General features: G+C 45.5%; 2 protein-coding genes across 2 annotated transcripts in view; both read right to left on the reverse strand.

Annotated features, from left to right (window-relative positions):
• myo1f (myosin IF) overlaps positions 1 to 1,124 on the reverse strand; it is a 34,755-nt gene extending 33,631 nt beyond the window's left edge. Inside the window, exon 1 of the mRNA XM_061237934.1 lies at positions 875 to 1,124. Within this exon, the coding sequence (XP_061093918.1) occupies positions 875 to 877 (3 nt within the window). The 5' untranslated portion in view covers positions 878 to 1,124. The remainder of the gene's footprint in view (positions 1 to 874) is intronic.
• Positions 1,125 to 5,506: 4,382 nt separating this feature from the next.
• Positions 5,507 to 14,333, reverse strand: part of adamts10 (ADAM metallopeptidase with thrombospondin type 1 motif, 10) — a 53,544-nt gene continuing 44,717 nt past the window's right edge. The window contains exons 20-25 of the mRNA XM_061237933.1: positions 13,920 to 14,046; positions 12,555 to 12,684; positions 8,428 to 8,632; positions 6,985 to 7,161; positions 5,992 to 6,151; positions 5,507 to 5,704 (exon numbers count right to left, since the gene is read on the reverse strand). Coding sequence (XP_061093917.1) covers positions 5,595 to 5,704; positions 5,992 to 6,151; positions 6,985 to 7,161; positions 8,428 to 8,632; positions 12,555 to 12,684; positions 13,920 to 14,046 — 909 coding nt within the window. The 3' untranslated portion in view covers positions 5,507 to 5,594. The remainder of the gene's footprint in view (positions 5,705 to 5,991; positions 6,152 to 6,984; positions 7,162 to 8,427; positions 8,633 to 12,554; positions 12,685 to 13,919; positions 14,047 to 14,333) is intronic.

The raw sequence follows: 14,333 nt of genomic DNA on the forward strand, positions 1-14,333 counted from the left end.
TTTAAGGACATTACACCTGATGTGGCCCAATAGCATTTCAATTCAGTCCCCATTGTGTCAATCAATTTCCATATCCCTAACTGAAAAAAAAAAAAAGCTCACACAAACTTATGAGCATGTTACAAGTTCACCAGTAAAATTCCACTTTGCCTGGATTGACCGGAGAGGAATGGAACGGTTCCCTTACCCAGTGGACCCGACTGCATCTTAGCAACATTCAGTGCAACTAGACGGCTAAAAAGGAGGAAGAAAAACCTCAGGCTAAAAGTGTTTTTGGTAAACAATTATAGTTCTGGGTTAGCACAGTTAACTCTCCTAATTCATGCTTTCGTAATGTGGACACACTCACTGGTGTGGGAATGTTGTTAGCCAAGTCAGGTCCAGCAATACTTTTGCAGATGCACTCATGCTACATTAGCAAGTCTGGATTAGAGTGTCGAAAGTGTGTGAAAGTTTAACAGCTCTTACAACAGCTCTCACTGAACTTCCAGCTCAGCTCTGGAGATGTATATCTACATATTTCCAATGCTCTCGATCAGGGGGTGTCAAATCTTATCCGGGCCGGTGTGGGTGCAGGTTTTTGTTTCAGCCCAGTACTACAACGCCTGATTGAACTATTTAGCTAATCGTAGTAGACTATAATCAAGAGTCTTCAATCAACTCCTTGACAAATGGAATCAGGCGTTGTAATTCTGAAAGGTCTAGAAGATTGGACACCCCTGCTCTAGATAGACACGCAAGAGAAATGTGCATAGCCAGTGTGAGGGACGATGCTGGTCCTACAGCACTGGAGAACTTAGGAGAGGAGCTGAGAAGGAAGGAGACGAGATGCAAGTCTGAGAGGGAGAAAGAGGAGCAGGAGGAGGCGCGTTACCATGGTGACGGTGCTGTGGTTCTCCCTGGGTTCTCCTCTGCGGTCCTGCTCCTCCTCCTCCTCCTCCTCCTCCCGGCGTTTGAAGTTTTAGGCTGCGTAATCCGATCGTCGCTCCTCAGAGCGATGGCACCAGGGCCGGGGATGAGAGTGGAAATCGAGCCGCGTCTCAAAGCGGATGGGGCTTCACACGCCAATCACACCCACTTCCTCACAGTCCCACAGCCTCAGAAAGCGAAACGAGAAGCTCCCCCCCCACCCTCTCTCTCTCTCTCTCTCCCTCAGTCTCTCTCTCTCTCAGCTTCTTATTTCTCTGGGGTCTGTACACCCCTGCTTTTCACAACTCTCTGCTTTACCCCCACCTTCCAGCTGCACCTTCGCTCCAACGTTAGCTGATTTATCTGTCCGATAGTCTAAGGTGTACGCCCTCAGTCGCCACGGCTGAAAAAGGGAACGCTGCCGAACGCCATGGCGACTCGAGATGACTGACAGATTGCACAGACGCCCGAGGCCCAGAGAGAACTGCAGCTGACGTTTGCGCTTTTATCTTGATGTTGACAGTGATGTGTGGCCTTGTAGCTTCTGCTCCACCCTGACTGTGGTTAGAGTGCTCCATCGCCTATCTCTCACAGGTGAATGACAGCCACTCCGCCCAAAAACACCATTTAACAACTGCTTTCATGTGCTCAGGAACATTTACTCCCTCCTCCCCAAGATGTTGAGCACAAAAAGCCTAAACACCGTCATATTTTGCACACAGTTTGGGACCGTGCTGATTTGCTCCTCCTAACTTCGATCATCAAATTGTCCACGGCTGGGTTATGTGTCCCTCTGCTGCCAACTTGTGGTGGATAGCAGTATTGCCACATCCAAAATCCATCAGCTGAGCAACCCAAAGCCATATAAAAATGCAAGAGACAGGAATGAAGTATAACAATGTGACCACTAAAAGTAATGCCCAACTTTGAGGTCACAAGCGCACACCTAGTGTAGAAGAACACAAAATACTGTTCTGGAGATGATTCTGCCCTGACGGCTTTCAATTGTAAAAAAGGACCCATTCTCAGAAGAGAAACAGACATCTGAGGTCACAGGAGGCGCAGTGGCACAGCGGTTAGCACTAAGGCCTGGTGAGAAGGAGGCCTTGGGTCCTCCCTGCGTGGAGCTTGTGTGTTCTCCCCATGTTCGCGTGGGTTTCCTCCAGGTACTCCAGCTTCCACCCACAACTGGGCCGCCTGTAGCGTAGTGGTTAAGGTAAATGACTGGGACACGCAAGGTTGGTGGTTCGAATCCCGGTGTAGCCACAATAAGATCCGCACAGCCGTTGGGCCCTTGAGCAAGGCCCTTAACCCTACATTGCTCCAGGGGAGGATTGTTTCCTGCTTAGTCTAATCAACTGTATGTCGCTCTGGTTAAGAGCTTCTGCCAAATGCCATTAATGTAATGTAACAACCCAAGGACATGCAGCACAAGTTCTATGGATGAAAACAAGCCTCCCTGGCTAACCTTGGTACATTTTCAGAAATGTTATTAATATGTGTTGACCTTAATAAAAACAGGAACAAGCATCTTCATGAGATTTGAAAGGTATGGGGGCGATATTAGCTGAGGAGGTAAGAGCGGTTGTTTGGTAGTCGGAGGGTTGCCGGTTCGATGTCCTGCCCTGGGTGTGTTGATGTGACCCGGAGCAAGAAGCCTAACCCCCAGTTGCTCCCAATGAGCTGATAGATGCCTTTCCCCATTGGTGTGTGTGTGTTTGTGTGTGTGTGTGTGTGTGTGCGAGTGTGTGTTTGTGTGTGTGTGCGCGCGTGTGTGTGTGTGTGTGTGCGAGTGTGTGTTTGTGTGTGTGTGTGTGTGTGTGTGTGTGCGCGAGTATGGGGGTGAATTAATTCATCGCTTTGGATATAAGCGCTATATAAATGCAGTCCATTTATCATTCAAGAGGTTTAACATCAACAGACCAAAAAATCATCAAAAATAAAGCATACCAACACGTTAAGCACTACATGTATTTACAGCACTTTGTATTTATTCATTTATTTATTTTGTTTCAACTGATGTACATAAGGATCGAAGGCATTTTTAATATTATTGGACATACAGTACGCGCCTCTATTCATTAGTATGTAAAAACAACGCACAACAATTGACCATCACATTTGCTCAGAGGAAAAGAAATGGTTTTGCTGCGGTCAACCATGATTTAATTTCCTGCAAGATACACCAGAGAATGCAAAACAAATCTACTTATAGCTTATACTGTAAACAGTTAAATGACACAAATGTGTATTTGTGTGAGTTTCCTCATGAAGATGGTTTCAGTAGGAGTTGTGAGCTGTTGTCACCCATGTGGAGTGTGGGTTTGTTTGGCTATTGATTCCACCAGAAGAAGCAGCAGAAGAAGAACGGGACTTGGACTGACTTAGGATGTCAGAAAAACTCCCAACATCCTCTCTTTCTGTAAGGGAGACTTTGTAGTCACGGGTGGACACGGTTAACACTGACCTCGAGCAAACCATATACATCAAACCAAAAACAATAACTCAATAAAATAATGTCAATGTGAAATAGCACCATTCCAAAGCACCATGGGAAAGGCGATGGTCACATTTGGCCTAGCGGCCACCGCCCTTGCAGTGTTCTACGGACGATTCCTCTATTACGAGCGTGATACTTGTGGACTACAAGAGCTAGCATGTGTTTATGTTTTCTGTGAGTGTGAAACCTGCATGTGGAACTAGGCCTCCGTCCATTTTGTTTCGAGCGGGAATTGAGAAGATATATTTCTGACTGTGGTTAAGTAATTTGTTGTTGAATGAGAGCCTATCAACCACAGCCCACAAGACAGGCACGTCACCATAATAGCACCACCCATAGGGAGGGAGGGATGTTCCAATTTCACAAGAGGGGACCCATGTTTTTTAGCCATATCATGTGATACGTAAAGACCCTGTGCAATCAAACTCACGATATTTAAGGTATAATTTTACATTAAAAAAAAAAAAAACTCAATAAATGTTTAAATCCTGAAAGCTACAGAGATCCTATACTGCCCACTACAGGCCGATTGTGGTATTGTTCTCTTTGAGAAAATGATGCAGTACAGTAGAACGCCATTTTGCATTTTAACCAGTCAGTGGTGTGTTAGTTTACACTTTAACCATTCAGTGGTGTGTTAGTTTACATTTTAACCAATCAGTGGTGTGTTCATGAGCTGCCAATCGGAATTACACTTGCAGTACCAGAACTGACCTGCGGTCAGACCTCCAGCTTTCGTGTTTACAAATCACATACTTCACATAACAAATATAAAATATGTATTTCTCCTGTTTGGAAAAGCAAAGTATATATCTTTATCCTATGGAATAAGAAACATTGTAAAGGCAAGAATAAAGCGATAGCACAGGGTCTTTAGAGGACCAGGTGGGGAGGATCTAAATCGGGCTTGAGGCCTCAACAGGAACAGCTGGCCGCTGACTCATCCGTACGGCTTATTTCCCGTTTGCATCCCCACCCTTCCTGCAGATGTATGAGTAACAGTTTAATAACAGTGCTATTACATCATATAACTTAGTTATACACGTTTTTCTGACCGGCGAATGGACCTTGCTGTGTCCATTTCAGTGGCAAGAACGGGGCGAGTAGACTGTGAAGAGGGAAGATGTCGCTGGCTGGGCTCACAGGTAATGAAGACCAGAAGGATATCTGCACTGGATCACAACAGAGCTTGTGCAACTAGGCCTCTCCGCACTGCCGATTAGACACTGGTATACAATCGATAATAAATCAACGACAGGATAAAAGTTGTTTCTTTCAGTAACACTTTATTTGAGGGCTCCCACATAAGAGCTATAACTCCTTCATAAGCACTACATAGCACATTCATGGCACTACATAAGCATTCATAGTCATGTGATAAGCATTCTTATGTCAATAACCGACATAAGGATGGTAATGTCACTTGCTGCATCAATGGTGACAAAACACACTAAATGTCTATAAATACATCTATGAATGCTTATGTGGTGCTTATGAATGTGCTACGTAGTGCTTATGTGAAGTGGCCTTAAAATGAAGTGTTACCTTTATTTCTGTATCGCACCTTCATAACGCAACCGCCTGAAGACTCGAGAACAAAAATAATGGAAGGTAAAAACAGAAATATTCCTCTTTTTTTTGTCCTCAGAAAGAAGACACCTGTATCATGGTTCAGAATTTCTGTACACACTGACCACTGTATGCAAATTAGCTGGTAATACAAGCATCCGTCCATGCACATCCGAAGAATCAAGAGGAATTTCAGACTGTGGGAAAACTCTGGGAACGACACAGCACGAGAAAGAGACTTTTGAGGGTTGGCTGATCGGGGGGGGGGGGATTTGGAAAAGGCCGGGGGCCCTGTAGAGGCAGACTGTCGGGGGGTAACTGTGCACAGAGTCACCGACGTTTTCAACCCAGTCTGAAATTCACAGCAGCATCATACCGGCTGGTCTCTGAACGCACTCCAGAGTTAAGGACCTGGTGTTAACAGCAGTGTTGTTTCACTCTCTCTGTCATTCACTCCACCCCCTCTCTCTGTCTCTCCCCAACCCACCCCCCACCCCCTGCAGCTGCTTCCCCCCCCACAGTGGAATGTGCGACTGGGACGGCCTCAGGCCCGGAAGGCCAGGAGGAGGAGGAGGAGGAGGAGGAGGAGGAAGAGGAAGAGTAGGAGATCGGAGGCTCAGTGCCCCTGGCAGGTCTTACAGCACATCTGTCTGAAGTACGGCCGGCTGCAGAACTTGAACCTGAGCACCAGGGGGCAGTAGGCCACTGTGTTCACATCTTTGCATTCTACACAAAAAGAAAAACAAAGAAGAGGATGGAGATTAACCCTTTGAAGTGTAGATGTTTTGGAATGTTTTTCTTTTTTTCAAATTTTCAAGTCAGTGTTCTAGAACTCCATTGAGTTCAATTACCAGTATTGATTGTGACATCAGCATTAGAATGTTCAGTTAAGGGCATTCATTGCAATCACCATAGCTGTGGTCAATTACCTCATTATTGGGATACATAAAATAGGCTTTTGAGTATCTGGTGAGTATAGCGCATATGTGTCTTGTGACCCTCTGACCCCTCACCTTCGGGATTGTCAGTGGGTCCGATGATGTCACACTTGCTCTGGCACTGCTGCATGGCGGCGGGGCGCTGGGACTCCATGCACTCGCTGGACGGCTGACCGCTGCGCGAGAGACACTGCACCGAACGCTTCTCCTGTCCCAGACCACACCTAGAGGAGCACTGTGACACAGAGCACACACTGATATACACACAGAGCACACACACTGATATACACACAGAGCACACACACTGATATACACACACAGCACACACACTGATATACACACACAGCACACACACTGATATACACACACAGAGCACACACACTGATACACACACAGAGCACACACACTGATATACACACACAGCACACACTCTGAGCGCTTCTCCTGTTCCAGACCACACCTAGAGGAGCACTGTGACACAGAGCACACACACTGATATACACACACAGCACACACACTGATATACACACACAGCACACACACTGATATACACACACAGCACACACTCTGCGCGCTTCTCCTGTCCCAGACCACACCTAGAGGAGCACTGTGACACAGAGCACACACACTGATATACACCCAGAGACACTGCACCGAGCGCTTCTCCTGTCCCAGACCATACCTAGAGGAGCACTGTGACACAGAGCACACACACTGATATACACACACAGCACACACACTGATATACACACACAGACACTGCACAGAGTGACACACTGATATACACACACAGAACACACACGCTGATATACACACACAGAACACACACATATATACACACAGAGCACACACTGATTTACACACACAGAGCACTCACAGATATGCACACACAGAGCACACATACTGATATACACACACAGAGCATACACACTGATATATACACACAGAGATATGCACACACAGAGCACACGCACAGATATACACACAAAGAGATATATACACAGATATACACATACAGATATGCACACAGAGATACACACACATACACGTACACACACTCGCACTCACCTCTCCCCAGGGCCCAGTCACCCACTGTGGTGGGGGGCAGCGCTGCAGGTTACAGCGCACCCTGGTGGTGGGGCGGCTCTGCTTCGGACAGTTAGACTCCGGCAGAGTGTCCCCACTGTCTCCACTCTTACACAGGACAACACGGTGCCTGTAGCCTGGGCCACAGGAAGGGGAACACTGGGGGAAGAGGACAGGGAGGAGGAGAGAGGGAGGGGGACAGGGGGAAGGGGACAGAGAGGGGGAGAGAGGGGGACAGAGAGGGAGAGGGCAAAAAATATGAAGGGAGAGAGTTTACGATTTCAAGAGAGAGGAAGCGAGAGTATAGAGAGAGGGAGACGGATGGTGAGAAAGAGATGGATTTTTACAATTGAGAGAGGTTAGAGAGAGAGAGAGCAGATGAGTGAGAGAGAGGGAGAAAGACAGGAAGAGTGAGAAAGATACAGAGACACAATGGGGAAGAGAGAGAGGGGCAGGAGGAACAATGAAGGAGAGAGATGGAGAAAGAGAATGACAAAGAGAGGGGAAATGAGAGAGAATGGTAGAGAGAGGAGAGGGATAGAATCAGAAACAGAATGTACATTTTCAAACCCCTTTGTTGGGAAGCCCTAATAGTCCATATCTACCCAAAATAAGAAACAAAGCCACCCCTCTACCCCCACCAACAAAGACTCTAAAACTAGGTTTTTGAAAGTCTCTGGTCTCCAGAGAGAAGGCATTTTAAAAGGCTTTGGGCTTTAAGGACAAAGCTGTGTTTATTGTCACGCCAGTAAAGCTGATTATGTTTGAGCTAGATCGGGGGAGACAGAGAGACTTGACTTCTGATGCTCCTTTACTGAAACATCAAAGTCAATTTATTCCAGTAATATATTTAATAAAATACATGGTACATCCACAAAACCACAATCAAACCTTGGTCACAAGGAACAATAGAAAAGGACCCTTCATCCCTCATGGTAAACTTATGATCAGTCACGCAAACTGAGAGACAGAGATTCATAATAAACATTCACATTTTAGCCGTTATGCAGACAGTTTACAGTTTTTACAAACGAGTGGTGCCACCAGGTGGCAGCACCGGCCCTTCGTGCAGGTGTGGCCCCAGCTGTGATCCATTGCACTCACCATAGCTGTGGCCAATTACCTCATTATTGGGCTACATAAAATAGGCCTGGTTTTCAGATGGGGGTGAATGGCATGTTAAGGTAAGGTGACTGTATGGTGTTCATTATGGGAGGAACCATTGAGAGATTTAGATCGGGGGGTAACAGCTTGTTATGGTAGTGTGAGTGTATGGTGTTCATTATGGGAGGAACCATTGAGAGATTTAGATAGGGGGGGTAACAGCTTGTTATGGCAGTGTGAGTGTATGGTGTTCATTATGGGAGGATCCATTGAAAGATTTAGATAGGGGGGTAACAGCTTGTTAAGGTAGAGTGACCTTACCTCGGACCAGTCCAAAGCCAGCCACTCGGGGGGGCAGGTGTGATTGTTGCAGGGGTCAGTGAGGGGGGGTCGCGGGGTGGTGCAGGCGATGTCATCCAGGACCTTCTCCTCGGTGGGGGAGATCTTCCTCTTGCACAGGACCTCTCGAGTGCGAAGGCCCCCGTTACAACTGCGACTGCACTCAGACCAGTTACCCACATACCAACTGGAGGGATGGAGAGAGGCAGAGAGAAGGGGAGAGAGAGGGAGAGAGGGAGGGAAGGAGAGAGGCAGAGAGAAGGGGAGAGAGAGGGAGAGAGGGAGGGAGGGAGAGAGGCAGAGAGAGGGAGCAGAGAGGCAGAGAGAAGGGGAGAAAGACAGACAGAGGGAGGGAGAGAGGCAGAGAGGAGGGGAGAGAGAGGGAGAGAGAGGGAGGGAGAGAGGCAGAGAGTAGGGCAGAGAGAGGGAGAAAGAGAGAAGGAGGATGGAAATGGAGAGAGGGGAGAGAGAGAAAGGGAGAGAAGGAAGAGAGGGGGAGAAAGAGAGATTGTGTAGAGAAAGGGAGAGAAGGAAGAGAGAGAGGGAGAGAGGGGGAGAGAGAGATTGCGTTTTTTTACATGTTCTGGGACTACTGCACTGGTTGACCTGCCAATAAAGCAGCATTGAATTGAGCTGAGTTATTGAATTGAGGACAGGACACACACAGATGAGATAGACAGGGATCCGATGCTTAGACATCATCATGTTCATTCACTAAAACCGTGCTGCAGGGCAGAACACAGAGTGCACAGGAGGATTTGCTTGCGCTTTTATTTTGGCATCCCACAGGGTTCATCACCGGCACAGAAGAAGAACCGGGGAGGAGCAATTTCGTGTATTAACCTCGCTATGCCAATTCTCAGTTCGCAATAGCGCTAAACCAACATGCGTAAGTTGTGTCACTCATAAACCATGCAATTCAACCGCAATTCCCTTTTTCTTTAATCACCTGTAAGGTTTCTCCCCTGTCCTCCTCGGATTCATTTAACAGAGACATCCATAGAGAGACATCCATACAGAGACATCCATATAGAGACATCCATACAGAAACAGCCATACAGAGACATCCATACAGAAACAGCCATACAGAGACATCCATAAAGAGACATCCATACAGAGACATCCATAAAGAGACATCCATACAGAAACAACCATACAGAGACATCCATAAAGAGTCATCCATACAGAAACAACCATACAGAGACATCCATAAAGAGGCATCCATACAGAAACAGCCATACAGAGACATCCATTGTACGGGAAAATTCACAGAACAAAAGATCTCCCTCCTAAAAGCATGATAAACAATCACAAGTCAAAATCAGACTCCACCTGAGTGAGCAGGCTGGTTCCTCCAAAGCACTCGATGATGTATGCTAAAAGTGTATCAATATATCCATATTAAAGTATGATATGTACCCTGTATAGTTTCAAACTGATTAACTGCTAAATTGTGCTAGGATTACACAGTGAGCCAGCCAGCTGGGGGGGAGGCCCCCGTCTCAAACTGTGTATCCAAGGACACAGAGCGAGATATGACTTTACAGCTGAGTTCTCTGGGACTCTCCATGTTTTATGCCAGAAGTGTATCTATTTGACCTAGAACATTAATTATAGCTGAGCTTATGAAAACACAAGAAACCACACTGAAAACTGTTGAAATGAGAGCAAAGAATGCAACGTACATTTACTCCCTTAGAAGAGAATAATTAATCAAATATTTAGTATGTCTGTATATTAGAAAAGCATATTAGAAGTGAATATTAATGAAATGTTTAGTATGTCTGTATATTTTCAATGATTACTGCTGCTTAGTTTGTCTAATAAAAGCGAAAGATACAGAGTGACGTGTATGGATGACATGTGTGTTAGAGGGGGGGGCATCCAGAACTTTGGTAGTTTGCCAAGAGCAGGTGCGGGATGAAGTGAGGACAGGGGGAGTCCTGAACTTTGTTCGTAGTTGGCAGAACGCCCTGAACTTTGTACAGAGTTGGCAGAGCATAAGGACCGTTGGCAATTTGCCACAATGACGTTGTGGGAGGAGCGTTGGGAGGAGTTATGATAAGAACAGTGTGGGTGATTTGCCAGAATGAGGTTTGAGGAGGAATTGTAGGTGGAGTAACTGTGTATAAAATGGATGTAATGACAGTCGGGGTTCAGTTCTGGAGAGCTGATCCGGCTTTATGCACGTGTGCTAATAAAGTCTGATTTTCCTGAAGATCTTGCTGCCGTGGTGTCGTCTTTTCCCTCGCGAAGATGTTTTCCGACAAATTAAATTTGGACTCGACATTTCCTAGACACGACAACATCCATAAAGAGACATCCATACAGAAACATCCATAAAGAGATCCATAAAGAGACATCCATACAGAAACAGCCATACAGAGACATCCATAAAGAGACATCCATACAGAAACAGCCATACAGAGACATCCATAAAGAGACATCCATACAGAAACAGCCATACAGAGACATCCATAGAAAGACATCCATACAGAAATGACTATATACATCCTAACAGAAGCATCCATACAGAAGTCATCATATAAAACAATACTGAAATATCCATAGAGAAACATCCATCCAGAAACATCTATATATAGATCCTTACAGAAACATCCATATAGAAATAGCCATGTGAGAAAATCCATACGGAAAACCCCGAACCGAAACATCCATAAAAAAACCAACCATATAGAAACATCCACATTGAAACACCAATGTAGAAACATTGATATAGAAACATGAATACAGAAAAATCAACATGGAAACGTCCATACAGAAGCAAACATACAGAAACAGCCATACAGAGACGTCCATACAGAAAAAGCAATTCAGAAACACAAGAGCGGCAGTGGAAAAGACATCCGGCCCTATGGAGAAATTAAAATGCAAAGGGCTTTGCCCTTGTGCCGTGTCCTCAAAAACCACAGACAGAAGAATAATGTGCGCATAATACAGACATGAACAGTCTGCTGAATGCACAAATTTATGTTTTCCTACAGATATAAATACAGGGTAGACTGGTTTGTGTCAGCACATCTATGTTTCTTTAAGGACGATTCATTTTTTATTTGTGAAAGGTATGTTCCCAAGGAGAGGCATGAAAAAAGCTTGGACGGGTACTTAGCATGATCTAAAGCAGTGTTTCAAAACCCTCCTGTTGTCCTCAGGGTCAAACATGACCCTATCCTGAGTTTAACGGCAGTGAAGCCCCATTAAATAATTTCTGTTCAGCATGAAATGTAATCACTTTTCCTGAAGTGACCCTGCCATAAGAGAAATCGCCCTTTTTTCTATTTTAATCAAAACATCACGAGTGTATCCTGTGGATCGTGCATAGACTAAGCTATATTGTTATGTTATGTGCATTTTACGGGTCCCTGAAAGGAACTACATTATTAAAAAAATATGATTTCTCTATCAGTAATATCAGTCATCCTGATACTAAAATGATACATAATCTGTGAGCTAAAATAGTAACTGTTCCAAATGGTTAACGATAAAATATTGCTCGCATACTTATTGTTTATTGCATTAGCATTGAAAAAAGTATGCACTCCCAGTATAGACTCTTCTGGAGTCACTGTGTCTTATAGGGGGAACTTGTGTTCCTGGAGAGTGCCATAAAATGCTAGATTTTGCAGTTATGTTTCATAGTACAGGCTTGATACAGACAGAGACAAACCGACAGGCCAATATACAAAAATGAGACAGGAGATCGACACACAGACAGAGCCTTGCAAGTGTAGCGGGTGTAGCTTGGCTAGTTAGCAAATAAGCACAGTGAGGTGCAGCAAAGCTAAGGCCTTATAGCAGAAATCACTGATTGCTTGTGATGGAACCCTCAGGTTCACAACAACGATGTTGCCCTTAGCTACTGGCGATTTTGCTTTTAGCGAACTGGTAACGCGTTCGTTCCTGTAGCCTTTGGGCGTGTGAGAGGTGTGGGTTCAAAGCTCGCCTTGGGTGAGTGCTTTGCATGCGTCACACATGCAACCCACACACAAACAGTCAAGCCAAAAGACAGCGAGAAAGAGCATCAGACAGAAAACAGGCATACAGACGGACAGACAGACGGGCAGGCGAACAGACGGGCAGACACTCACCTTGGGGCACAAGGCTCGGAGTTGCAGGCCCTCTTCTTGTCCTTGGGCTTGCCCCTCTTATCGCAGAAGTGGTTGTAAACCACAGAGTGATCGGCCTGCTTCTTACACACCACCTGCTGGATCTGAGCCCCTGTAAGTGGCAAGAGAGGGAGACGTTAGGCTTACACTACTGTACATCAAACACCCTCACACCACATCACACAGTCGTACCCTAGAACATACACCCTTACACAACATCACATACATTTACATTAATGGCATTTACACCACAATATACGCCCTTATACAACCACACACCCTTGAATTACAAAACACACATTTACACTACAATATAGACCCTTATTCTACATCACACACCCTGACACAACATCACTGTAGCTGAACAATTGTTATGGGTTCCTTTGTTCTAATCTTCTTGCAGAGCACTACTGAGTTCTAAACATAATATGTACCGGAAGACCTGTGGAGCAGGTACAGACTGTTCCAGACCTTGTGTTCCACCCTTTAATGTGTGAGATCACAAATGTGTGATCAGAATGCTCTCGTCTGATGTAACAATCACTACTGGCGATTGAAATCAGTGACATTCTAGAACACTGACTTATTATTTTGAGAAAAAAAGAACAACATTCCAAAACGATCTACTCGTCAAAGGGATAATTCAGCTTTGCTGTGTGTTTCCATTCAGGTTTGTGTTGTTTTTTTAAACGCTGCTACTTAGGGACAAATTGAAATCCCATTTGGTGCTTATGAGCCCTGCTTGCTGTGCTCACCGACTGTGTTCAAACAGAGGTCAAGTTTTCGGTCACAAATTTGCAGTGGAACAGAATGAATTATGACTTATCAGAGAAGTGGATTCGGACCATTAACTCACATCACACATGCACACAGTTTCTAAGCCTTCTGAAAGCAACGGTATTTTCATTTCCCCGAACCCCCAAACTTCTGTTAATTAGCCTTTACTGTGTACACGCCCGTGTGTGTGTGCCTGTGCTTATCAGCATATATGAATGTTTGTGTGCAAACACCTGCATATTTGCATGTGTGTGTGTGCACATGTGAGCGTATATATCAATGTACAGTTGTGTGTTTGTTCAAGTGATTTTACAAGCATGTGTTTATGTGTTTATGTGTGTATGCGAGTGCACATGCATGTGTGAGTATGCACACATATGTGTGTGAGACAGCTCTACTTAGAAAACTGGACCTTGCCAGTGTTAACTAAAGATTCACGACCTAAGCAGGACGCAAAATTTACACGCAGCCAATTTGAATGTAAAACTAATGGCCTCGGGTCCCCACGAAGACAGGAGAGTGAGTTTCGGTCCCCATTAAGATAGACAGACAGGGCTAGAGAGTGCGCACCTCCAGCACACAGGGCCGAGCAGCGGGACCAGGGGGCGTACTGCCAGACGTAGCCGCTCAGCGTGTTGCGGTTGATGGGGGGGTTGAAGCGGTAGTTGATCCCTGGGTTCTCCTCCCTCACCAGGACCTGCCGGGACACACACACACACACACACACACACAGACCCACGGACACATAGACACACACACAAGCAAAAACACACACATGCATGCACACAAACACGCACACACAGACACACACACACACACACAAACAACACAGGTCACAATATACCAATATACCAGGGTCCTCGCACACCAGTACCTGCCCATGCATGCACGCACACACACACACACACACACACCATAACACCATATATTGGGGACCTCAAAGTCCAGTGCTGAGGGTGACAATGTTTTCAGTGTTTTGCAGTT

Source organism: Conger conger, chromosome 4 (assembly GCF_963514075.1).
Source record: "Conger conger chromosome 4, fConCon1.1, whole genome shotgun sequence".
NCBI lineage: Eukaryota > Metazoa > Chordata > Actinopteri > Anguilliformes > Congridae > Conger > Conger conger.